Source organism: Culex pipiens, chromosome 3 (assembly GCF_016801865.2).
Source record: "Culex pipiens pallens isolate TS chromosome 3, TS_CPP_V2, whole genome shotgun sequence".
NCBI lineage: Eukaryota > Metazoa > Arthropoda > Insecta > Diptera > Culicidae > Culex > Culex pipiens.
In genome coordinates this window covers 185,150,365-185,178,290 of record NC_068939.1, presented here as the reverse complement: position 1 = coordinate 185,178,290, position 27,926 = coordinate 185,150,365, and the positions used below count along the sequence as shown (strand labels likewise).

Below are 27,926 nucleotides of genomic sequence, written 5' to 3'. Positions count from 1 at the left end.
TAACACCTACAGATTACAGCAAACACTGTGCGCAGAAAGCAGTGCGTTGTTTCATTGTCTTGATACGTCTATCGTTTTTGGATAGTTTTAACATTTGGAATTAGGCCCGTGCTATTCGACTAACAGAAAACCACGTAATTGTCTATTCTTAGACTCCTAAACACAGACAAATGCAATATTGTTAAAGGGCAATCAACAGTAACTTATAGAACAAGAACATAAATAAGAGTCCACTGTACAAAAGACACGACGTCTCAGCGCTATTCACTAGGTTAACTGGAAGTGGCCCGGCCAACGCGACCTCGCCCCTTCCGACAACGGCCAAGAGTCCATTAAATATCTCCGTTTTCCATTGCTTTGTTGAGATCGGTCACGATTTTGTCCATAATGTCCCGGTACGGGGAGGAGTCCTGCTTGAACGCCAACTCCAGCAGGGAAGGATCGCTGAAAAACTCAAACACCTCCTGGATGCGGCCCATCGACTTGTCCGTGAGGTGGCGTGCCACACAGGACTTGAGCAGTGTGTCCACCTCCTGCAGCGATTTGAGCAGGTAGTTCAAGTCGAAGCTGTAGTCAACCTCGTAGAACGAAATGATCGCCATCTGCAGCGTCTGGAACTTGGCTCGGAATTTGTCCGCCTGCTTCAGCTCTTCCCCGTTGAACTGACCGTTGCGGTGGAGGACGGCAATTTTGATCACAATTTTGATGATGTTCTTGACTAGACGTTCCGCGTCCTTCTTGCTGCCACTCTGCAAAGAACAACATCCCTTCAATTATTCATCCGCAACCCAAAAACCAAAAAAAAAAACTCGCTTACGTGTGCCTTCGCTAGCCGGTAGACGTTGTCCAGCAGGGACGCGGTCGTGCCGTCGATAAACACCTTGGCCACGTTCTTGGTCGCCATCCGGGACAGGATCTTCTTCTGCGCTCGCAGGCCGATGTCCTTTGCTTTGAAGGCATTGTCGGTCATGACTGTGGGAAAGACAGAACGAGAGAATAATAAATTAGAAATTATGTAACCTTCTCGATTTCATCACTCATCGCAGTCAAGCAATAATCAAACTTCTCATCTGATTATATTAGAGTCCCCGAACAACGTCGTTAATATATTTGCCTGTTGTTTTTTTTGTGCTGCTCGACTTTCTGCTTTTTTGTCCCAACTGAAGAAGAAGTCGTTACGACCGAGTTTATGCGACCGTTGAAATGGTAGATTCTCCCCACCCCTCAACAGATCGACTTGGAAGGGGGAGAGAACAATCTTGAGATTTGTCTGAAGGAACGAATAGGATATGAATCTTGCACGAGAGGCCACTTATCACTTATTACCGCTCGTTGACGCGTCAGTTAACGCGTCTCGTCTCGCTGCTGAATTTGCTGATTTGCTCAAGTATTGATTTGAAAAGATATGTGCAATAAAATGTGTTCTTTGTTACCACTTCTCTAGGGGATTACCCTTTCTCAAGGGGATCGAAGCTTTCCAAGCATCATCTTTACTGTTTATTTTATTTATTAAGTCCAAATTTATTTTGTAACATTAATTTATAAGATATATGTATTAGGGTGTTTCATCCTAACAAAAAAGTTATCAGAATCAGGCAAACCGAGATTCCCCTAGTAGAGGATACCCATAGGGACTCTCATGCCAAATATCAGCCCATTTGGTTGAGAATTGGCCTGTCCCCAGCGGGTCAAAGTTTACATGTAAATTACTATGGGATTTTTATGCTTTTCGTTCAATCGTTCCTACAGGTCTGGGGACAACATGGATTCACTCGGAATAAAGACAGGTGTGTAGGGGATGGTCCAATGAAACAAATCCAGAGGGAATTAGGATTGTCCATTCTGTCCCCAAGGTGCGCATTGGATCTACGTCAGGTGTCTCCAGAATCAACGATTCACCCTTCAAAAGTACGCATTGTCCTTAGTATGCTATGACGGCTACGTGAAAATTACGACGCCCCATGTCATACGGTGAACACGTGGCAGAGCATTCACACAAGTTTTGGCTCAGAAACATACTTTAAAGTAATGAAATTATAATTTTTGATGTTCCTGTAACAATTTGAACTATTCCAAATAACGTAACATGATGATTTTGTAATAATAATGCAATCGATGCTTCTCCACGTGTTCACCGTCTGATATGGGGCATCGTAATTTTCACCTAGCCGTCATAGCATACTAAGGACAATGCGTACATTTGAAGGGTGAATCGTTGATTCTGGAGACACCGGACGTCGATCCAATGCGCACCTTGGGGACAGAATGGACAACCCTAATTCCTTCTGGAATTTGTTCATTGGACCATCCCCTACACACCTGTCTTTATTCCGAGTGAATCCATGTTGTCCCCAGACCTGTAGGAACGATTGAACGAAAAGCATAAAAATCCCATAGTAATTTACATGTAAACTTTGAACCGCTGGGGACAGGCCAATTCTCAACCAAATGGGCTGATATTTGGCATGAGAGTCCCTATGGGTATCCTCTACTAGGGGAACCTCGGTTTGCTTGATTCTGATAACTTTTTTGTTAGGATGAAACACCCTAATATGTATATTCAAGAGTTTTTATAGTTGAAAACTACAGCAACTTAATTTAAACGTAATCGCCAACTTGTTTGATATTTATATCCATAAATATCTTATTAAATGGTTGTCAACTCATGACACATATCTCAAAATAAAACTTTGAGAATAATCGCAAAAAAAGAACACATAAAATATGAAATTTAATCGGACGCAATATTTTTTGGCATTTGGCGTCTTATGTCTTTATTTTACAGATAAAAATGATACAAATGATTTTTTTTACTACATTATAATATTTCACTCATCTAACCTTAATTTCGTATATATTTTATAAAAAAAAACTCAAGTTCAATAAATTCTACCTAGGGCTTCCAGATCTTAATGTTTATGTTTAAAAAGAGGCCCTTCTAGAACAGCATGAAATACTGTTTTGTTTTTTTTCTTTGTTGCTAAAATCACCCTTTCATAAAAACACATGACATTTAAAGTAGTTCACTGCCCCTGTACGCATAAATAACCTATATGCATATTTATCACTGTTGAGTTATTAATGTATTTTGGTTCAAAATCGGGTGTTCTTAAGAAAACCCAAAAATATATAGTAGGTACTTTGTCCTAGAAATCTGGAGGAAATTCATTTTTGAATACAGAAAATTTAAGATTTTTCATTCAAATATAACGTATAACGGTTGTATAATGAAAACGACAACATTAAAAATCTGTTGAGTTTTTTTTTTATATCAAATTCAATTTTATAAAAATTAGAAAAATGCCATTTTTCATATATGCTATTTTGGTCCCCGAAAACACAGGAAAATAAAATCTAAAATTACAAAAAAGGTATTATTCATTTCCATTTAAAAAATCTAAATTTCAAAGCCGAAATTTTGTTTTTTTTTTTATTAATCCGTAATTAAATAAATCTGAAATTTGTAAATTGTAAACTTTTCATAATTTAAAAAAATCTTAGATTCTAAAATTCTCCAATTCGCAAAATTTTTAAAATACAAAAATACAGGAGTTTTTTTCAAAAAGGTTCAATAAATAAAATTTTCAGTTTTTGCTTTTTGGGTGTTTTTAATACCCCTGCCTGACTCAAAGCCGTTTCAAAAACACCCTAAAAGCAAAAACTGGAATTTTGGTTTATTGGACCTTTAAAAAAAACCACAGAATTCTAAAATTCTAAAATTTTAAAATCTAAAATTCTAAAATTCTAAAATTCTAAAATTCTAAAATTCTAAAATTCTAAAATTCTTAAATTCTAAAATTCTAAAATTCTAAAATTCTAAAATTCTAAAATTCTAAAATTCTAAAATTCTAAAATTCTCATATTCTTAAATTCTTAAATTCTTAAATTCTTAAATTCTTAAATTCTTAAATTCTTAAATTCTTAAATTCTTAAATTCTTAAATTCTTAAATTCTTAAATTCTTAAATTCTTAAATTCTTAAATTCTTAAATTCTTAAATTCTTAAATTCTTAAATTCTTAAATTCTTAAATTCTTAAATTCTTAAATTCTTAAATTCTTAAATTCTTAAATTCTTAAATTCTTAAATTCTTAAATTCTTAAATTCCTAAATTCTTAAATACTTGAAATCTTAAATTCTTGAATTCTTAAATTCTTAAATTCTTAAATTCTTAAATTCTTAAATTCTTAAATTCTTAAATTCTTAAATTCTTAAATTCTTAAATTCTTAAATTCTTAAATTCTTAAATTCTTAAATTCTTAAATTCTTAAATTCTTAAATTCTTAAATTCTTAAATTCTTAAATTCTTAAATTCTCAAAATTCTTAAATTCTTAAATTCTTAAATTCTTAAATTCTTAAATTCTTAAATTCTTAAATTATTAAATTCTTAAATTCTTAAATTCCTAAATTCTTAAATTCTTAAATTCTTAAATTCTTAAATTCTTAAATTCTTAAATTCTTAAATTCTTAAATTCTTAAATTCTTAAATTCTTAAATTCTTAAATTCTTAAATTCTTAAATTCTTAAATTCTTAAATTCTTAAATTCTTAAATTCTTAAATTCTTAAATTCTTAAATTCTTAAATTCTTAAATTCTTAAATTCTTAAATTCTTAAATTCTTAAATTCTTAAATTCTTAAATTCTTAAATTCTTAAATTCTTAAATTCTTAAATTCTTAAATTCTTAAATTCTTAAATTCTTAAATTCTTAAATTCTTAAATTCTTAAATTCTTAAATTCTTAAATTCTTAAATTCTTAAATTCTTAAATTCTTATATTCTTAAATTCTTAAATTCTTAAATTCTTAAATTCTTAAATTCTTATATTCTTATATTCTTAAATTCTTAAATTCTTAAATTCTTAAATTCTTAAATTCTTAAATTCTTAAATTCTTAAATTCTTAAATTCTTAAATTCTTAAATTCTTAAATTCTTAAATTCTTAAATTCTTAAATTCTTAAATTCTTAAATTCTTAAATTCTTAAATTCTTAAATTCTTAAATTCTTAAATTCTTAAATTATTAAATTCTTAAATTCTTAAATTCTTAAATTCTTAAATTATAAAATTCTTAAATTCTTAAATTCTTAAATTCTTAAATTCTTAAATTCTTAAATTCTTAAATTCTTAAATTCTTAAATTCTTAAATTCTTAAATTCTTAAATTCTTAAATTCTTAAATTCTTAAATTCTTAAATTCTTAAATTCTTAAATTCTTAAATTCTTAAATTCTTAAATTCTTAAATTCTTCAATTCTTAAACTCTTAAATTCTTAAATTCTTAAATTCTTCAATTCTTAAACTCTTAAATTCTTAAATTCTTAAATTCTTAAATTCTTAAATTCTTAAATTCTTAAATTCTTAAATTCTTAAATTCTTAAATTCTTAAATTCTTAAATTCTTAAATTCTTAAATTCTTAAATTCTTAAATTCTTAAATTCTTAAATTCTTAAATTCTTAAATTCTTAAATTCTTAAATTCTTCAATTCTTAAATTCTTAAATTCTTAAATTCTTAAATTCTTAAATTCTTAAATTCTTAAATTCTTAAATTCTTAAATTCTTAAATTCTTAAATTCTTAAATTCTTAAATTCTTAAATTCTTAAATTCTTAAATTCTTAAATTCTTAAATTCTTAAATTCTTAAATTCTTAAATTCTTAAATTCTTAAATTCTTAAATTCTTAAATTCTTAAATTCTTAAATTCTTAAATTCTTAAATTCTTAAATTCTTAAATTCTTAAATTCTTAAATTTTTAAATTCTTAAATTCTTAAATTCTTAAATTATTAAATTCCTAAATTCTTAAATTCTTAAATTATTAAATTCCTAAATTCTTAAATTCTTAAATTCTTAAATTCTTAAATTCTTAAATTCCTAAATTCTTAAATTCTTAAATTCTTAAATTCTTAAATTCTTAAATTCTTAAATTCTTTAATTCTTAAATTCTTAAATTCTTAAATTCTTAAATTCTTAAATTCTTAAATTCTTAAATTCTTAAATTCTTAAATTCTTAAATTCTTAAATTCTTAAATTCTTAAATTCTTAAATTCTTAAATTCTTAAATTCTTAAATTCTTAAATTCTTAAATTCTTAAATTCTTAAATTCTTAAATTCTTAAATTCTTAAATTCTTAAATTCTTAAATTCTGCTCCAGATTTGTTCGCAGATAATGAAGTTTGTTAAACTAGCAATCTAAGATACTTATGGGGCATTCTTTATTAAAAATCTTGTAGAATCCGTGCATTCAACAGCATGGCTGACTAACCCCGTAAAGTCGGTTTAAACCAGTCCACCAAGCATGTGTAATTAGCGAAAAACAGAAACAAGAATCAAACCATGTACAGAAAATATATAAAAAAATAAATAATAGAAAGGATAATGCTACTCAATACAGACTTGCTTCAGCGGGTTTATCTCTCGTTCTTTACTTTTTTATTTTACAACCCCTCTGGGACTGGACTCAAGTGTTTCGAGTGGGAGGGGGCCAACGTACCTCCATCACACAGAGAAGCGGTCTCTAACGTGCCAAGTGCAACCGTCCGTGGCGGTTCAACCAGGCTCAGCTTGAGTGCGCTTCTGGCTAGATGTTTTAGAATTGAAGACTTTCACCATAGCGACCGACCTACCTGTGTTCATCATTCTTGGTTCCTTGATCCCGGCTGGAAAATCTAAATTTAACGACAACTGGAACGCCTCTCGCCGCCGGAAGTGGGCACGTCCCTTTTGACCGGATGTCCTTCTTTGCCTCTCTCTCTCTCTTTGGCACACAGCTCTGCTGTTGATGCTTAAATTGGATTGTGTTTCGATTTCTTGTTGCTCGTCAATATTACACACCTTTTGAGGCGAGTGAGAGGTGGTTTTCACGTGAATCGAGGTCGTATCGACCCGAAATTTGGTAGAAAATAGCCGCCTTTTGTGTGGTCGGTTGGCCTTCGATTCGAATCGATGATTGTCTTCCGGTGTGTGTGTGTGTGTGTTCTGTCGGGGTTCCCTTCTCGCGATGTCGAACAATTCACTTTCCAATCAATCAACAAAACAGCAAAATAATAACACGACCTGGGCGACAATCGTCCGAGATTGTGAAGACGGTCCCGGGGTTGTCCGCCGGGGGGCCACAACGTGACACGAGAACGCTTTCAAGTTTCGTGCTGGCGACGAAAATTATGTGTAAACTTAAGAGTGTCTCAGTGTCGCCCTCTGTCACTAATGGAAAAATGAAACCGAACAAATTCTGGAAAAAAAAAGAACGAAAGAAAATAAAGTAAAAGATAAAACGAAAACGAACTGATGCGAAAATGTAACTTAAGATAAAGTAAATTTACAAGTTGAGAACAGAAGTGGAAATGATGTCATTTGCTTTTTACAAAATTAAAATAACTTTTAAGTGACACAAGCTTAATTTAGCACAGAGATTATTTTTAATGATTTTTACAATTTAGTATAATGTAATTTTTGCAACATTTTTAAACCACACCCCAAACTCCATTTTTACACAAAGGTTACATTTTACATTCATCAAACGGTCGACGACATCGTTCGTATGAGTACTTACACAAACAGTTTGCACATTCCGCGGCGATCCGCTGGTACACGATCCACGTCTGGAGCTCCAAAATGCTGGCAGCACTCATAGTTTCACTGCAGGGGCGGTTTTTTTTTGGTTCGCTATCGTACAGGCCACGTTTTCCGCGTGATGATCTTAGCAGGCCGGGTTAGCAAAATGGCTCGTGTGAGGGCTGTAATTTAAAGTTAAAAAAAAAACAAAATTTAATTAAACTTCTTATTAGAAAATTAATATTGATTGAGCAATTCTCTTCCAAAACCGGAATTGGATTTTATTTGTATTTTTTAATTTGGTTCAAACTTTTTCGGGGACTTCCCTATGATCAAAGAAGCTATTTTGTGTAATTGGTTCACCCATTCAAGTCTGCTTGTATGGATTTTTACCCCCTTTTGAAATGTTAGCCTTGATTAAAAAAAATCAAAATATTGAAAAAAAATAATGAAATCAAAATTTTGGTAGCTATATCTTGAAAAAAACTTTATCAAAAAATCTGTGAAGTACTTTTCGAATGCAAACTCAATTTTACATAAAATTAGGTCAAAAAATTTTGTGTGTGCAATTTCGATTTTTTCCAGAAATCAAAATTTTTCAAAAAAAAAATCTGTATGGCTCAAAAGTTGCGGGTTTTGGATTTTTTTTATCAAAAAATCTCGAAAATAAAAAAATACGAATTTTGAGAAATTTAGTTTTTGTAAAAAAAAGTTAATTAAAAAAAATCGGCTAAATGTTCTTTTCCGTGTACCTATTTTTTCTGAATAGTCCTCAACAAAACCTATAACTTTGCCGAAGACAAGAAAATCTATTCAAAAGTTACAGATTTTCGAATATTTACACAGTAAAAAAAACATGACAATATTGCATCTGGGAAGGGGTACATCTTTTATGTCAGAAAAAAGTGTAATATAACCTCTAAAAATGAGTAATTTTACCTCTTTTCTGTTGCAATGTCACTTTTTCAGTCTTAATTGAATTAAAATTACATCATAAAAGAGGTAATTTTCAACCTTCCAAAATTACAGCTTCCATTGCTCTTCAAACTGCATGGCTCTTTAAAATAAGTCCATTTGTATAAGAATGTTTAACCTACACAGCAAACACAGTTCAATTTTGGAAGATATAAAATTGATGGTTAATTATTCCTTCTTTTTTGTGTATGTTTACCTAAAATAATTTGTAGGAATAAAGTGAAATTCCACATGAAATTTCACTATTTTCCTGATGTAAAATTACACATTATTTGACAAAAAAATCTTTTATGGAAGATTTCTGATTCTGGAGTTCTGGTGTAATGTTACATCAGGAAAATAGTGAAATTATCATCAGTTTATGTGGTTTTTCACTTTTTACATTTATATTTTATTTCAAGTAAATTACACAAAACAAATAGAATATTCCATCCATAACATTTTTAACGTTCCAAAATTACACTTCATTTTACTGTGTACAAGGCGGTTCCTGAAGAAAATTAATCAAAAATTACGAATTACGGCATTGAAAAGGTAAGAAAATTTCATTAACTTGCTCATAAATTAAGATAGGGATTACAAATATATTTAACTCATAATTCTTAAAATGGGATGAGTTTTTGAAAATTGAATAAATAAATAAATAGCCCTTCAAACATAAACCATCATATTTTTTTGCAATAACTTTCGAACTATGTAATTGTAAAGGTTTCCTAAATGTATCGTAGAATTTCTCAAAACATCTTAACTCGCCAAAAAAACAATTTGCCTAAAAAATTCAAAGGCAACGCGTCAGAAATTTGCAATTCCATTCAATTAGCCACAAATTACATTGCTGAGATTTGCCCGTTGAATGGTCCGATAGGGTGGGACAAATTCTAAATTCTTCCTACACTGACATGTTTCTACATCTGTTAGGGTCCCAAATTTTCAAACAAACCACTCGAGCAGCTTAAATTTGACTTGGCGTAATTTCCCGAAAATTAGATTTAAGAAAATTCAAGTTTTTCTGTACAAAATATTTTTTGTTTTGTTTATAAATTTCAGATGATTTAGAATTAAACTGCACATTAGCTCAAAAACAAATTTTTCATGCTTTTTGCTGGAGCAGATTACACAAAAAAATATCAAATTTCATAGGTCTCCTCAGTGCATTAGGAACAAAATCTTTAAAAATGAAAATATTTCGAAAAAGTAAAGTAAATCGCAAAAATGTCCGACATATAATTACTATAAAAATAATTCTCATATTATTAATGAATGATAGACCTTTGAACGCAAATTCATGTTTCGAAAAGTAAAAAATCGAACAATTTATTACACCCCAATGAGCCAAGTCGCTGCGCTGCGAGTGATTTAGTGAGTGTTCGTCGTGGTGGCAGCAGTAGGCTCTGACAACATAATTTCCGGCAAGCGTGTCACGCAGTTGAAGTCTTAGTCTGCGCTGCTGGCTGCAGCAAGCTGCGCAAAATTTGTCTTCTCATGGATCAAGCGATTTTTTTTCGGTGGTCCATCAAAGTAGGTCGTTGAAAAATTTGCGCAAGAAGAAAGCTTTGCGCGGGAAAATTACGTTCAAGCGTAAAGTTGGATGAAATTTTGTTTGAAAATTTAAATTTTGAGAGAAAAATATCACAAATTTGATCCATCTCGCGAGCACTCTGTTTGATGTGTTGTGTTGTGGTAGAACAAGGCCTGCTGCCGTGTTGTTTGTATCCGACTTGGTATCGATTATTCTAAAAGTAGGCGCCGCCCAACAAGTTGATGGTTTCGACAACGTGCTTTGCACCATGGTGATGATGGTGGGTACAGTGGGTCGCTTATTTTTCGATGGACTTGAATTTTTAAGATTTTTAGATTTCTTTTTAAATTTCAATATTGTTTTTTTAAAGAATTAAAAAAAAAATAATTTAAGCGATTCATTTTAGATATTTGAATTGAAATATTCCAAATTTACTGTACATTCTGTGCAAAGACCTGTGCAAAGAAGAATCTAATATAGGGTAGAGTAGTCATCAATGAGACACGGGGAACAATGATAAAATGGCTCTCACAAGTCGTAGTTTCAACCAATCAGGCTCATAATTTGAGGAAAGGTGTGTCTACTGGATACACTTCTGCCATAATAGTGGCGTTGGTCGTGGACGCTCCCTTGCAAAGTTATTCATAAATGTTTAATTTTGGGGTGTAAAAGTAAATTATGACTGAAAATTACATTTTCGCTCATAGGCTGCCAATAACACAAAAACTAATATTTATCCAAATTTCTTTCGTCATTTCATAGGGCATGAGTTGGGCTACAATGGCCTTTCATTAGATTTGACCAAAATTATGAATATACCCAGAATCCAGGGCTGTCTCATTGTTCCCCACTCTTTTCAGCCCATGGGTAACAATGAGACACTTTGATTTTTCTTCATTAAACTTTTCAAAATCTAGGGAAATCTTTCAAAATATGAATTGGAAGTGATTTTTGGCATATTTATTGAGGTTTGACTTCATTTAGCCAAAAATATAAAGTTATTTGGTATAAATAAATGGATTTTACTAAATTTATTTACTTTTTAGTATAACTTTTGTTAATTAAAGTTTCAAGTTGGCAAAATTGCTTTAAAATGTTCAAGGTAAGTCACCTGCAATGGAACAATACAAAAACATGATGTTTTACTAGAAAAGTATTGATTTTCGTAGAGTGTCTCATTGTTCCCCACCTGTCTCATTGTTCCTGCCAAGTGCGTCTACAATGAGACAGTTGGATAGCTCTGGCTGTAGAGGTCGGATCGATCTCATATTTTGATCAATGTTAGAACACATTAAAAGAAAGAAAATGCAACAAAAAGCTCATTAAAACATGCTGATGAAAAAAATACAAAAATCGTTGAAAGTTGAAAACCAAAAGTGTCTCATTGATGACTACCCTACCCTACCGCACCATCAGCGTAATGAAGATGAAAAGAGAGAAGATGGTACACGTAGGTAGCCCAAATTAGCTGTGCTTGTACCGTAAAAGAATTTGGGGAAAATTAAGACAATGTCACCTTGATATCAACGAGGAAAAAGAAGCACGAAAAAAAAGTTTGGTTCAAATTATGCAACTTTAAAATCGCTTAAATTTTCTCCAGGAAAAGTCATTCTACCAAAAAAGAAGCTGAAAAGGGAAAGGTAACTGACTTGTGAATTTTCTTTCGTGCACAACCAATGCTAATTAGAGCATCAATTATTGAAAGTGTTAAATCGAACTCGATATAATCATCGCGCGCCGGTAAGGTATTTCCAGAAGTGAGGAAAAAAGTTCGACTAACTTTGCTGTCACGAATCAGAGAGAGAGAGAAAGAGACGAATGTTGAAAGACCGGCTACAACGCGTTTCGCGAAAGCATTGGGATTTCTATTGGTTTCAAATTATAGGGTGACTGAACGCGAAAAACACAATCACAAGCTCACAACGAGAGCAGAAACGACCGTATAGCATATCGATTGCATTTGAATTTCACAGAAAAGCGCAGCGGACTTGGGGTGAATGCTTATTTTCTTACGCTGTTTTTTTTTTCTTGCTTCCTTTCATTCGATAGAAACCACCACTAAGCTTCATCAAAATGTAAGGGATAAATAGACATCAAACTTTATTTTAAAATTTTAATCCTGATTTGCCATGATTTGTTTTGGATTTGCATTGTTAAACTCTTTCTGGAATAAAATTTATTTTTTATTGGGGTAAGTCGTGTTGTGCTTAATTTGCGTTTCAATTGTTCACACAGAAAGAGTTTTTGAAAACGAAAAACAGTTCTATTTTTTTAATCTTTCATAGATGCTTCATTTATAGATGCTTGAACCATGCAAACGCAAATTATGCACAACACGACTTACCCCAATAAAAACAAACTTTTTTTTTAGAAGAGGACCCATATCGACGCCAACATTTCAAAAAGCATCATGTACAAACCATGCGTTTTGAGAAAAACGCATTTGAATGTTGAGCATCCATTTTCAATTCCCATTTTAATATAAAAGCAAAATGAGATGTTCTTATGATAACAAACGATGAAAAACGTTGCTTTTATTGATACTTGATCATCCAAGTTCAATAAAACATTATTTCCGTAATTTTATTTGAGAAAAACAAACATAACTCCTTTTGAAATCACCAACGTCTATATCACCCTGCTGTCATTAAGGGGGACGCTTAGTTATGATTCGTTTTTCTTCGCCGAATGTACATGGCGCTTTGTTCATGTTGCTTTTTTTCGTCACGAGGTTCATGTAGTCTTTTGTTTGACAGGTTGACAGGGCTATATAAACAGGGACTGCTGATGGCAGAGATTTTGTTTATGTTACTTTATTTAAAATCATGATTAAACAGACTTTACTGAAGTAACTTTTGCTCATTTTTGGTGGAGAGGTAGCTTATTAGGAGTACTTTTAGAATATGCAATAACTCAGAAAGTGCCAAAATGTACATGATGCCTTTTGAAATGTTACCGTCGATATTTGTATGATTCTTCACTTAAATTTTCTTTTGTGATGTTTACAACAAAATTAAAAAAGGTCAATAAAATTCATTATTTTATTATTTATTATTATTATTATTTTTGAGAAATTCCTCTGCTTATCTATGCCATGCCAGCCTTCGAGCCTTGGCACGCGATTTTTCTTCTGATCGAGAAGCCATAAATTGAATCCGTGATATATGTGAGGAGTGAAGCAGGGGGTGTGTTTCTATTGCCATTTCGGCTGACTGGTTTGAGCAATGCGAGCCACTCGAGCGTGAAATGCATTTCTTCTTATACTACCTTTTCCCATCGGAAAGTATGTTTGGTCATCGGTAGCATTTTTTTTTTGTGTGGATTTGAAATTCCAATTTGATTTCGTAAAGTTTCTAAATTTGTTGCAGGTGTTAAGTAACAATAATTTTTTATCGACTCGGTCCTAACCAGCCGTCCCCTAACATGACAGTTTTCGTGAGTTGCGCATATCCACCGACAGATGGCGAGTGGGCCTCGTCGGAGTCCGTCCTTTAAATACGCAACTCAAGATTTGCATGGGAAACTTTTTTTTCGTGACGGCTTTCGCGGCACGCTCCCTTCAACTGTTCGAGACTAGTATTTTAACGTGGCGTATCTCTAAACAAGTTTTTCAAGAAAATGATTCCAGAATGCTTACTTTGTCGTTTTAACCCGAAACAAGGCAAAAACTATATTAATTTTAACTATTCGCCATTTTCAAATGTTTAGCTAGATAATATCGAAAGCCGCCATCTTAGGCCCACTGGGCCCACAAAAAAAGGTACGCTCAGTTTGTATGGGAGCTGTCAACTTGCTCCCGGGCTGGTCCTAACCAGGTCCCAATACCGAAAAGAACCTAATAAAAATAATTTTATGAAAAAAAAAATTATGTAAATTTAAAACGAAAAAAATATCCTAACAAACTTACAGCCAGACATGCATCCGCTCTAACTCCTCTTTTAGAAGAACTTGTTTGGCATTTCACGTAGAAGATACCCAGCATGTTGTGCCAGTGATTAGAATACGCTAATTACGCTTGTCTTTTAGGCTCCCGGAGACCCTGAGAGATTATTTTGAAACCCAACCGAGATATAGGTTAAGAACTCTTAATTGCACTCAAAGAGCTTTTAAGAAGTTCTTCTTGAGAGCTTAAGAGATCATTTACATGAAAATATAGCTAAAATCGGGTTTTCCAATGAACCAATGTTTTCTACACATTATTCAAGCCAAAAACAAGAGATTTTACCTAGCAACAAGCATAACATTGCTTTAAACGAAAATGCCATCTAGAACAAGCTGAGTGCCGTTAAAAAGAGCTCATAGTGCCGATGCATGTCTGCTTACAGCACAGCTGACCTCACTAAAGTCTTCTGGGAAATAACTTTCATGTCCACCCACGCGAAAAAAAAAAGTTAGAATGTTCCCATCACACCTATTATACCTCGAAAGCCTTCTAGTCCTAGTGGCAGGGAAATAAATCACACCTCTAATGAGCTTGGCGCGTGCAAAGTGGCGCAGAGTGACTGAGAGAGAGAGTTCTTTCCCAGCCTCGGTAGACTCGGTCTGTATAGTACTTATGCTAATGACGTGCTAATAATGGGGGGACGCTAAGTCAGTGTGCTTTGTGTCAGTCACTTTTTTGAAGCTTCGCGGAATTTGAGTCAATTTTAGAAGATTTACATTTGGAATTGATAAATAAGCTTAAAACATGTTTTTAATTTTACTTTCTCCGCATAAAAAGAAATATACATCAAACAAGACAATAAAATCTGCATTATAAATTGTGTCCTAATTCCCCTGTGTGCACTTTCAAAGTGGGAAAACTCATTGGTTTGAATAAATAAGCAGACAACGGAACACCCAAAAAAAAGTGTAAATGGAAACGAAAAAAAAAAAACCGAGCAGACACATTTTTTTTTTGCAGTGCAGTAAAAAATCCAAGAATTCTTAAAAAACTCATAAAATCTGATTTTTTTTTATTTTTTGATTTAAAAAAATAATGTTCATTAAATTCCTAAAAAAAATATTTTTTTAGTTTCCTGAATTTCCTGAAAACTCCTAAAATTCTTGAAATTACAGTCCAGACTCGATTATCCGAAGTTTCGATTATCCTAAGGTTTGTATAGGACTTCGGATCAATGCTTGAAAAGGGATCTATCACTGAATGGGACTGCTCGATATTCGATAGAACTTTCTGTCAGCGATCATTTCCCAAAACGATATTTGACCGCTGACACACAACGCCTATCATGACCGTCGTTGCTTGGCGACGGTCAGTGAACGTAAACACGAAGACGAAACGAACGAAAAATGCCTCAAGCTCAAGCAGCCGCCCGAACGAGACAACGTGCTCTTTCTCTTTCTCTCGTTTTCGTCTCTCTCTTCCTAATGTATGCTGCGTGGTGACAGGAGTCATATGATTGCTATCATTGGAGAGATGATCGGAATCTCGGTAGAATGTCAAACGAACGCTCTCCAAGCGATTTTTCTCCTGGAGGGAAGTCAATGATTGTGTGAGTGACTTTGCGTAGCACTCATTCCTTTGTGTGTGAAACGAACGAAAGTAGAATGTTAAAAATCAGGTTGTCGTGGTGAAGACGATTGGAGTGTTCTGTCAGCTATCACCAAAAAAGTCGAAATTTCGCAAGCCCTGCTTCGGATAATCGAAACACGGATTTTTTTTTATTTTCTTGTTTTTCAAAAATCAAAATCAAATTATTCGCTCTACAGCATTGCCTTGGCGTTCTCGATTGCGAGATTCCTACTCGAAACTAGGTGTCCGAAGGCTTGATTGTTGAGGCAATTGCAAACCTCTTTTTACACCTTAGCTTCCATCCACCCCGGGATTCGAACTGACGACCTTTGGATTATTAGTCCAACTGCCTACCAGCGACTCCACCGAGACAGGACCCAGGGAGACGACTCCTACACCTGGGTTGAGCTAACGACCTAACCTTTTTTTAGGTTAGTCCGGGGCCAACATTTTTTGATCAGACAAATCTCGTCTCGAAAAATGCCACCGGGACCGTCTGGGATCGAACCCAGGCCGACTGGGTGAGAGGCAATTTTCAATAATTCATCACCGCCATTTTGGACGCCATCTTGGATTTAAAAATTCTAAATCACTTTAGCGTAGTTCAGAGATCATACTAAGCTAGACAATCGAAAATATGAGAACAAAAAAAAATATCTTGATTCGATTATCCGAAGTTTCTATTATCCGAAGTTTCCATTATCCGAAGTGAAACTTTGCCAAGGCCTTCGGATAATCGAGTCTGGACTGTATAAGAATCTTAAAAGTCGTATAATTCATCAAATTCATAAAAATATTAAAATTCTCAAAAGTGTTTAAATTATTATTTATTGATATTATTGGTTTTTTGTAGTTCTTGAAATTCCTTATATAGTATTGACTCGATTATCCGAGTTTCGATTATTTGAAGTTCAATTATCCCAAAGTTTGTATGGAACTTCGGATAATCGAATAATGAACCAAAAATTCGAATTTAACAGCAAACTTGTTTCAGCGATCTCATATTAGTCATATTCATATTAAATTACATTTTTTCAAATTTTTTATCGCCGTCATTTTGTCCGCCATCTTGGATTTAAAAATTCTAAATCACTTTAACGTAGTTTGAAGCTCGACAATCAAAAATAAGCTAAAAATGTTCGGAATGGGATGGGATTCAACTATCCGAAGTGATTTTTATTCCAAGGCTTTCGGATAATCGAGATTTTCTATAATTATTAAAATTGCTCAAATTCTGGAAATTGTTTAAATTATTATGATTATTTTTTCTTAAAATTTTTGATATTCTTAAAACTTTAAAATAGCAGTTGCTCAAAAAAGAATAATGCAGCACAAAAAAGTAGGAAATTTTTTGTAACATTGTTCTAATTATCTTTACAACTTCATTTCCATTTAATATTAATCAAAATGCGACAAAAAAATTACGTGATGCTAACAAATTTAAGCGCCACCTAACTCTGTTGGGAGGGCGAGGGATTTGAGGAGGAGGGTCATCATAAAAAGTGTCGAAAGGAAGCATTCCAAACATTCCAAACTGCGAGTGGAAGAATTCGTCTCCAGCGAGCGACGGTGGTGGGATTTCTCCTCTACCTCAAAGAACTCGTTTTCTTGACCGACCTAATAGCTCTCGGTAGGCCGACACAGCCAAGGACGGGTTCGATGGTCTCTGCAATGCATGCATGTGGGATCAGATGTTTGGAGCTCGTCGCGTTGAGGTGGTCAGTTGTTAATAGTTGTTATTGTTTAACTATCCTTCGGTAGAACACTTCTTTTTTACATTTTCACTATCAACAAATATTAATAAAGGTTCAAATAATTTAGTTTTGCATCTTTTGAGCATCACTAATTTACGTGATATCACATTCCAATGGAGACATATAAAAGATAACGGTTTAAAATTGTTTCCTCGATCGTTTCGATCCACATCACAGCTGAGTTGAAAAGATGAATGGAGTTCAATCATTCATAAAGCGATGCGACAATCAGGGCATCGCAATCAGCTCGATTCGACATTTCATCAAGTTGGTGAAAAACACAAGAAAAATATCGATTATGCTCGTAACTATGAAATTAACGCAAACCTTGTTATTTGTGGTGTTTCAGTGAAATTATCACCAGCCAGTGCAGAAACAAATTAGACTGTCTGTCACGTGGGCTGGGCTCCTTGGCTGGGCCCCCCCTTTGGGAATAATTCTGAGTGAAATTGTGGTGTTGCCCAGCAAAGTATCATCATCGGCGAACACGCACATTCGCACACATCATGAATGTTGCAGGAGCAGCTCATGTAAATGCGGGTGAGTTTCACCTTTGACTACGACCACAGGAGAAGCATCTGTGTAGTGAATGTTTCATGAAGCCAACACTAGAATATAGTTGAAGTGGTAATGAAAATGCTTAGTTTTTTTTTTAACATGCGTAAAGTTTGTCAGAGTTTTTCAGAGCAAAGCTTTATTTTTAATTTTCTGTTAGTTATTCAAAAGTTAATGAAACACAAAAGACATTGAATTTGTTCTTTAAAATTTCTTTAAATATTTACCCTTTCAAAACGTGCTTCGAGCATCCGAGCAAATGTGTGTTTACAAAGTTAAGAAAGCCATGGAAACCATGTATCGATTACAGCGAACCACTGGAAAGAGTGAAAGGTGGCTTTGACGTTTGCTTCTGTTTTCTGGTTTTGCTGGAGTCTTTTCAAGCCAAATTAAATTAGAAGATCTAACTAATTAATTTGACTCGATAACAGCGAACCACTCGAAATTGAGTTGTTTGGGGTCCTTCAACTTGAATTTGACGTTAAATAATAAGGATATAGTAAACGAAAAAAGATAAAAACTTTTGAATAGGACCTTTTTGGCCGCTGTCCATACAAAAATGATTTATGAAAATTCGAAAATCTGTATCTTTGGAAGGAATTTCTGAAAAAATTGGTGATTTTTAATTTCATTTTTTGTCACTAAAATTTGATTTGCAAAAAAGAAACACTATGGAGCAATTCCATGTCAAATAGGGAATCGGTTGTACCCGACCCTCTCCGATTTCAATGAAACTTTGTAGACATGTTATCCTAGGCATATATAAGCCAGTCAGTTACACTCGATAATGACATTTGAGAAGGGCGTAAGTGTTTTAAATATTTTTGTTTTTCGTAATTTAAATATTGCTGTATCTCGAAGCCGTTGCATCGTATCAAAAAGTGGTCAAAGACAAACTTGTAGGAAATTTGACGGGCTTTCCGAAAAAAATACACTGAAAGAAAAAAACACACCACTTTTATGAGATTTTTTTATTTTTAAGTTCAAAAGTCAAATTTGAAGGTGAGCCCACGATTTATTTTCGTTAAATTTTTTTGTGAAAATAGCCTTAGATGTTACAAAAAGACTCTCGAAAAATGCAGGATGGAGCAACTCACCTAAAAAAATACAAAAATCATTTACTGAAACTGTTTTTTTCAAAAGTGCTCTAAACGTCAAAATTTTCAAAAACCGAACACGAGAGTCGATTCTCCAGACAATTTTACATAAAAGTCTCCATATTGACCATTGTCCGAAGTCCAATCCTTGTGAAGTTACAGCGGTTTTAAAAATAAAAATGCTGAAAAAACAGGTTTTTTGATGGTTTTTGGCAATTTCTATATGACAGACTTGATTTTTCTGTCTCGAAAATATTTTTACCGGAAAGCTCGTCCAATTTTCCATAAGTTTGTTTCTGACCACATTTCAATTGGATGTATGGGCTTACAGATATAAGCTAATTACATTGCTCATAACTGAAAACATTATATTTTTTCAGTGTAATATACAGCCCATGATCGTCACTTTTGAGTTATTGAGATTGCAGTTTGGTTCAAAATCGTGTGCTCTTTCAGAAAAGCCTATAACATCCAGTACTTTGTTCTAGAAATCAGGAGGAAATCCAGTTTTTTCGTGAAAACTTAACACGCAGCCTTATGTGTGGAACAAACTTGTTTAGCGTTTTTCTCAGCTTGCTGTTTTTGCATATGGGACATTTATACGAACATGGGCAGTATAGTAACCTGGATAGTAAATTAGGTTATATCTGTAAGCCAATTGAAATGTGGTCAAAGACAAACTTATGGGAAATTGGACGAGCTTTCCGGCAAAAATATTTTCGAGACTGAAAAATCAAGTCTGTCATATAGAAATTGCCAAAAACCATCAAAAATCCTATTTTTTTCAACTTTTTTGTTTTTAACACCGCTGTAACTTCACAAGGATTGGACTAAGGACAATGGTCAATATGGAGACGTTTATATAAAATTGTCTGGAGAATCGACTCTCGTGTTCGGTTTTTGAAAATTTTGACGTTTAGAGCTCTTTTGGAAAAAAACAGTTTCACTAAATGATTTTTGTATTTTTTTAGGTGAGTTGCTCCATCCTGCATTTTTCGTGAGTCTTTTTGTAACATCTTAGGCTATTTTCACAAAAATTTTGAACGAAAAAAAAATCGTGGGCTCACCTTTAAATTTGACTTTTAAACTTAAAAATCAAAAAATCTCATAAAATGGTGTGTTTTTTTCTTTCAGTGTATTTTTTTCGGAAAGCTCGTCAAATTTCCTACAAGTTTGTCTTTGACCACTTTTTGATACGATGCAACGGCTTCGAGATACAGCAATATTTAAATTACGAAAAACAAAAATATTTAAAACACTTACGCCCTTCTCAAATGTCATTATCGAGTGTAACTGGCTCCATATACACAAAAATGGCTTATATAAGCCTAAGATAACATGTCTACAAAGTTTCATTGAAATCGGAGAGGGTCGAGAAAAAAGTGCCTAAAAAAATCCTGTTTTGGGCTGGAATTACTCTATGTTTATTTTTTTACTTTCTGATATGTTTTATTGATCATCAAATGCCACATTATCAGAAATTTCCAGAATGGACAAAAAATCTTTGACCGAGTTATGCATTTTTTGAATCAATACTGATTTTTTCAAAAAAATCGAAATATCGGTCGCAAACATTTTTAAGCTTCATTTTTCGATGTAAAATCAAATTTGCAATCAAAAAGTCATATTTTACCATCGAAAATCGGACCATTAGTTGCTGAGATATCGACATAAGAAAATGGTGGGTTGTTTGGGTGAGACTTAGAAAAAATCAATTTTCCTGTGTCCTTTGCATGGCTACCTGAAAATGGCTATAACTTGATAACGGTGCACTTAATCAAAATTTCACTTCAGTACTTTTTGATTTTAAATTTGATTTTACATCGAAAAATGAAGCTTAAAAATTTTTGCGACCGATAATTCGATTTTTTTTTAAATTATTAGTATTGATTCGAAGATTCATAAATCGGTCAAAGATTTTTTGCCCACTCTGGAAATTTCAGAAAAGTTGGCATTTTATGTCCCCTAAAACATATCGGAAAATAAAAAATAAATAAAAATAGTGTTCATCATCAAACAATGTTTTACCCTGTATCATATTTTTTCAGTGTAGTCCTTATCCATACCTACAACTTTGCTCAAGACACCAAATCGATCAAAAAATTTCTTGTTTCCGTCAAGAATAAGAAGAAAAAATATATTGATATATAAAGTGGATTAAGGTCCCTTTAACATCCTGAAACGCAAACGGAACGACATGTGCGCGCGTAAATTACGCCCAAGAAGGTCCTTGATCATCACCACACAACACACAGAAACACCAGCGTTGTAAGCCGTTTGTGTTCCCCGGGGTTGCTTGGATGGAACGTGCTGCGTGTGTGTAAAACCGCCAAAAAGGTTGCAGCTGCCACCACGCACACACACACACACACATGAACACGAACGACGGTTGCTTCGATCGTCGTCCTTCGCTGTCGGCGCGGAATGTCCTTTTTTTCCTTCTTTTACAACTGACATCGGTGGAAGTGTGGCAAAGGTCGGATCTGGGCTTGACAGTGTTACACAAAAGAGAGAGGAGGGGGGATCGAGCTGGCGTTTTCTTGGAGAAGAAGGTACTCTCTACTCAATGCTGTTGTTAGGACATAAAAACTTGGTCACGGAGTCGCTATTAATATGACATCAACGGGAATGACAAACTGGAAGTCGTCAACAACAGATGAATTGGAAGGAACTAGGTTCGTAAGACTCAGCAACAGTTGTTCATAACACAAACTGAGTCTTTCATAAAAGAAATGTGAAGAAAAAATCCTTTAAATCGTACTATCTAACACCAGCTGCAGGAAAGAAAACTAGAACCAGCTGCTCAGCCGCACACTTGGATTGATAATTTATCCGCCGGTGGTGGTGGCGTGTGGAAAAACAAATCCGCCACACACTAGAGGCGCCAAAGACGAGCACATGTGCACGTGGTACATTTCTGGACCACATCACCCGGGCGAGATATAAAATCCGTTGGACTTTGTACCCCGATGAAAATCGAACGCCATTTACTTGCACTTTGAAATTCCACTCCGAATTGGATGAGAATTTATTGTATGTTTCTTTTCTCGGAAACAATCACCATCCACCAGTTTGGCGGGGTTTTCCAGAGTTGGATTAAATTTATTGGTTCATTTTACCGCGTAAAGAGCTTAGTTGGAAAAAGGGCTCTACCTTCAAACGACGAACGTTGGTTGGCGGTCGAGTTGCACCCCTCGAAAGTTCATTTCCGTTTCAAGAGCCCTTCTTTTCTTTTGTGTGCTCTACATAAGTTTGCACTATCTACCTATACTATTCTCCGCACGAACCCCTTGAGGAAGCGATGAAGTGAAGAAAAAAAAAACGTCTTTAAACTAATTCAAATTTCTGCATGTATAAAGAGTGTACAGTAAGCAATAAATATAAATACAATGTGTCACGTACCAAGTACGACGTTTAAAATAAATAAACACGTTGGACGTCATCTGAAATTATTATGGTCATAAAATAGGTTAGCTAAGCGTACGTCGGAATGGTAAACACACAAGTAATGCTTGTCTTTGAAATTTGCAAACCAAAACAAACTATGGATTTTATTAGTGTTCCGAAAATTGAAAATTTGTGTGGTCAATATTGTTTATTGAAATTCATAACAAGAATGTGTGAGAATCTTTGAAGCTGAACATTTGACGATCAATATTCAATTTAATTAATTTTTATAAACAAACATTGTAGGAGAAAACACAATCTATTTGGCATTTTAATTAAGAATTTTGTTGTTTAGATTTTATTTTAATCACTATTTCAATAAACAATTTACAAAACACGATGCCAAATATGCTGGTTTACAATTAGCAGATGGTCCGCAAAATCTCGCTGATGATCGAATCGATGAGTACATTTATGAACAACGAAACACTTTTGTAAGCCCTGAACGAACCTTTCCGAAGCGTCCGACGCTTCGACAGATCTTGCTCACAATAACTTCTCCAACAAAGCCAGCAACTCCTACGATTAAACCAACCAGCAGTATCATCCAAGCAATGGAAAGATCCTCGAAATACAATGAGTCGTCCTTCACACTGATTCGCTGGTACTCAGCGATGTCCTTTTGAACCATAAACGTCGTACTGTCAACGCGCAAATGTCCATAGATACCACTTTCGATCAAAACAGTCATCGTGTGTCCGAGAACGTCCACCAGTGGACTCCGAAGATCCACAAAGAATCCCATGTGGGCGATTCCCACCGATTCTTCCATGATGCGGTATCGGTTCATGCGCTGAGCCGGATCGTAGTACTTTGGGAGAACCAACTCGGCTATGAACCGATCGCTCATATAAGCGTGGACCAGGTCCATGCTCAGCACAGATTTTTTGCTACTATTGACAACCAAAGATTTAAGATTGTGATCGTCGAGGAACGCGTAATCTGCCGAGAGGTCGGACTTGATCCGTATTCCGGATTCTTTCAACTCTTGAATTGTATGGATGTCCTTCACCGCCGGACGACTGACAATCAAAGAAAGCAGTTTTGTTTCGTAAGCTTGAGACATAAGGAACAGCAGCACAATCAACGAGAACATGAAAAACTTTTCGCCGCGATCGGCTTTGTGAAGATCGTACCTTTCGAAGCCACATACAACCATCAGGATCGGTTCATTCCGGAACATCGTTGGAACCGCTAGGTGAATCACTTCCACCGAGATCAACAGTAGCACTAGAATGCTCCAAACTTGCCAGCTGAAGGGCAGCGTAAGAAGTTTAAACAGTTGCAACGGAGATCGTGGCACCAGAATAACTCGATCGTACAGGACATTGGTTTGAAGGATCCCAAAGTGGGTTGGGATTATCTCCGGCGAAATATGCTCCGTCAGATCCACGTCAACGTTCTGATTCCTCAAAAGTCTCTTATAGCAAATATCCAACACTCCCTGCGTGCATGTATTGACCACCTCGCGTACGGTCGTGTTCATGAAGGTCGCCGTATCCTTGACCCACCTTACTAAAATGTGTTTCTTGGGCAGATAAAATATGTTGCAGTACCGAATGGGTTGTCCTCGCATGTTACGCCTGATTGTCCGCTTGAACAAGCGATCCGGACTTGGGAGTTGATCCAGAACTTCTCTCTTTACGATATCAACTGAAACAGTCCTTTGGTTAAACACGTCAAGATGTATCACATTGTAGTATGAGAGAAAGGTTAGACCCATCTCGTACTCTGATTCCCGAACTGCTTGCGAGTACAGAACGAGCACCCTGGTGCTGGGTTTAAACTTGAGCAAAAATGGAGCAGTTTGCTTTGATCTAACGGTTCCATCAATAATCAATATCGTAGGATTCGGAGGCAGCTCGAATGTTTCCATGCTCAAATTTCCATCGGTTATCACCGTCTTCGTAACAGATTCTAGCTGTGAGGATTGCAGAACCTGATCCAAAATTCCTTCCAACGGATGCTTGACTGCAGTCCCGTAAAAAACACAGTGTGGCACTTCAAGGTCAGTTCCGGCTAAGTGCTCGATCACAGATACGATGTAGTCTGCCGTACCTCGCGATTTGATGGACTCCACGCACCAGATATGAGTTAGTATCACTAGGACTGTCCATTCTTTTGGGGTCATGGTTGCGAACGAAGTGAAAATGACTTGTCCTGCTGACTTAGATTTTGAGTGCAAGTAATGTAGTATGGAGTCCATTAACAAACGTATCATTAGTATACCGTGAGTGATCATGATAATTTTACGAACTATCTGTTTGTCTCTCCTGTGTTTTGGTTGCGCATATCAGAAAAAGCAACTCAACAGGCCTTCCGGAACAATGATGGGAGCGACAGGTCTCCTTGAACAGAAAACGCTGTGAAGTCCGGAACCGGAGTCGGCAGATTGTAAAAAAGCTGAATTCAGAGTCGTCCTTCTGGTTCTCTTACATATTGCATGCAATTTTCGGATTACATGCAACAGTGAGGAACCGTCCTAATTCTCAATACAAACTTAAGACAACAACCTTTCTGTCTAAATATTTTTGTAAAATTCAAAGTGCACCTCATTTTTACAAATTTTATTGGTGTATTCGAAATTTCAGATATTCTAGTCTGTACAGTTCAGACAATAATTTTACCCGTTTTTTTTCACTTTTTATCACAAAAATTCTAAATACGAATAAATGCGAATGCTAAAAATTCTAAATACGAATAAGTACTATACTGGAGCAACATTTAAAAGGGCCGGTAACACATGGATGAATGGCCGTAAGAGCAATTTCGTACCGTCCTAGGTACCGTCCTTTTCAAATGTTGCTCCAATATTATTTTTTTATAAATATTTTAAACAACCAAAATTCAATCAGCTATAACAAAAACATATCAAAATTTGTTTGCCCAAGCATTTTTTTTTCAGGAATCATCAAATTTATTTTTAATATGTTTTTTGACAAATCTGGAGTTTTTTTTAAAAGGTCCAATAAACCAAATTTTCAGTTTTTACTTTTTAGGTGTTTTTTAATACCCCTGACTCAAGGCTGTTTCAAAAACACCCAAAAAGCAAAAAAATTGAAATTTGGTTTATTGGACCTTTTCAAAAAAAAAAAAAAACTCCAGAAATGTTGAACACAATTTTCTTAAATACATTCAAAAAATCTTCAAATCAAATTCGTTTCCAAGGATACTGGATGTCAGAAAAAAGCAGCTTCTTAATTTTTTTTCAGCTTTAATTTTTTAAAGGGTTAAAATAGATGAATATAAACATTATTATGCATGTTTCTATTGTGAAATTGCCTAAAGAATACGAATATGATAAAATTATCACCAGAAAATGGGATCTTAGGGGTCCCCCGAGCAAAAATGTATAACCAAAACATTCACTAAAAGAAAAAGTGTTTGTTTTATGCGTTAAACTGCCTTACCCAAAGCGTTACCAGTCTCAGATGGTAGTCCCAGATGTCACTTACAAGCTCCAGGTCGAGTCGAGTTGATATCTGGATGGAACACTTTTTTATTGGAGTTTGAAAATTGTGCTATATTTTCACTAAAATGCCAATAACTCCCTTTAGATTTAACCAATTGCGATGCTTCACCCTGCATTATGTTGCATGTTTTACGCCCTTTCAGATGCAATTTAAATTTTTATATTTAATTGAACTTTGCCCAAGTTACAGCTTTTTCAAGATTTTCGACATTTTTGAACCATAAAACTTTGTGTCCCGATTTGCCCCCTCTTCCCGTTGACCTAGAGTGCTCATATTTTGGCCAGATGCTAGTTTTATATGAGGTGAGGTCCAAACGGCGTCCCATACAAAGGGATATGCCCTGTTCGTGGACTCGCTCTTAAGTGTCGTAGAAAATAAATGTAAAAACAAACATCGAGACACCATAGCAAACAAAGTCCTAACGTTTTTTAAGAGTTATCAAAGTAAACTATGTAAACATTACTTTTCGTATCCAAGATAAGTAAAAACGTCCCAATAGAAAAAGACTAAAATCACAAAATTTCAGTCTACCGAGGGTTAACCGCCAACCGGGGGAAATGTTCGCTTTTCTGAGCAAAAGAGAAAGAGAGTGCTCGATGAACTCACCAAGAACAAACGGCGTGTCCTTGCTGCTCACGGTGTGTCCCCGCAACACCTTTTCCTGCCAGCAAGTGTCCTTCGCCTCTCCCGTTTTTTTTTGTTTTCCTTTTTTCACTGTTTTTGCTTCACTATTTCTGTGTTTTCCTCGGAATGACCTCGCGACGAAATCGATGAATCAACAATAACTAAATCAGACACCTGGAAAAAACAGAACTTTACTGTAGACACACACTCTTAGAACTTCGAAGCAGTTCAAAGTATTTCTGAGTCATTGTCTTCACAAACCGTCTTATCAGTGATATCACAGCCAGTCAGTTTGCCCCACTTGCCCCTTCTTCAAGCCGCCTCCCCGCTGACTGGGGTGATGTCGTAAATCGGCCAATTTTGTACCACTTTGAACACAATGAGGATTTCGCATTTATCTTTGTATCATCATGAAACCGCGACACGATGGTCAACCTATTTACTGCTGCTCGTACTACATCACTACATCACTACACCAATGGACAATCATTTTGCTCTCGATTTTTTTTTTGCAGTTGTCTTCTTCTAGTTTCAGCTCTATTGCCGCTGGAATTAAGCTATATTGCACTTGCTTTGCACCGCAGGCAGGCACGAGGGTTTTGCGGTGCTAAAAATTCACTACCCTGTCATAATCATGAATAAATCATTTTCCTCATTGCACACAACCAACCTGAACCAACCAAAAGTGGGCTCAACAACTAATTGAACTTTAGCAAAAATACAACTTGAGTCAGCGCGCTATGACGACCGTCTCCCATCGTCGTCGTCGACTTCATATTCATTGCGAATCTTGCTCGAAATCAACAACATGTAAGTCGAAGGTGTGATGCATTTCACTCCCTTCACTTCACTATAAAAAAACAACCTCAAACACTAATCAATTTAATCAGCTAGCATCATGTTCAATCTCATTTTTTTCGGGGGATGCTACTTTGCAGCAGCAACTTGTTGTTTCAAACAAATTTCCCAAACTCGACCCAAACCACCCCTTCTCTCTGAAGAAAGAATCTCCGAATGTGCCACCCACCACCCACACTTACACTGTTGCAAAAGAAGAAATAATCAACTACAGAAAAAATGCACACACACACTAGCACGTGCGCGATACCACGAGGTAACTTGCTGGAGAATAACGACAACCGCTCCGACGGATTGTGTCTGATTGACTGAATTTGGTCTTTTCTCCTCAGGACTGGCAGCGTGTTCAAATTCATAACATGCTTCATTCACCGCGGATTCTCTCATTCATTTCTCAAACTGCAGCTCGTTCGCTCTCTCTCATGACACTTTCTTTCTCTTGTTCATTCATCCGTTCAACGCGTTCAACGTGAAAGGTATAAGAGGAGGTCTAGTAGGCAAGTCAGTGGTGTCAAAGTCGTTTGGATTGGTAGCCAAAAAGCACCATGCGTTTCCATCTGTCCGTT

The 27,926-nt window shown here is 35.1% G+C and overlaps 1 protein-coding gene across 2 annotated transcripts; it reads right to left on the bottom strand.

Annotated features, from left to right (window-relative positions):
• Positions 1–126: 126 nt before the first annotated feature.
• LOC120414333 (tumor necrosis factor alpha-induced protein 8-like protein) lies at positions 127–27,697 on the bottom strand. 2 transcript variants are annotated; one of them, XM_039575472.2, is made up of 5 exons: positions 27,543–27,697; positions 26,485–26,676; positions 7,545–7,728; positions 818–972; positions 127–749 (listed from the first exon to the last, which is right to left on the bottom strand). In XM_039575472.2, exons 3-5 carry the CDS (start codon positions 7,621–7,623, stop codon positions 333–335), a joined length of 651 nt encoding a protein of 216 aa, XP_039431406.1. In that variant the 5' UTR covers positions 7,624–7,728; positions 26,485–26,676; positions 27,543–27,697; the 3' UTR covers positions 127–332. The 2 variants fall into 2 exon arrangements, with proteins under 2 accessions (XP_039431406.1, XP_039431407.1); XM_039575473.2 differs by lacking the exons at positions 26,485–26,676; positions 27,543–27,697 and adding an exon at positions 6,619–7,223 and having other exon boundaries at positions 7,545–7,684.
• Positions 27,698–27,926: the final 229 nt, after the last annotated feature.

Excerpts from the sequence above, each read along its gene's own strand:
- LOC120414333 (XM_039575472.2), bottom strand. The coding sequence starts at position 7,623 with ATGAGTGCTGCCAGCATTTTGGAGCTCCAGACGTGGATCGTGTACCAG. Across the intron at positions 973-7,544 it reads GGAATGTGCAAACTGTTTGT|TCATGACCGACAATGCCTTC; the intron begins GTAAGTACTCAT and ends TCTTTCCCACAG. Across the intron at positions 750-817 it reads ACCGGCTAGCGAAGGCACAC|AGTGGCAGCAAGAAGGACGC; the intron begins GTAAGCGAGTTT and ends TGTTCTTTGCAG.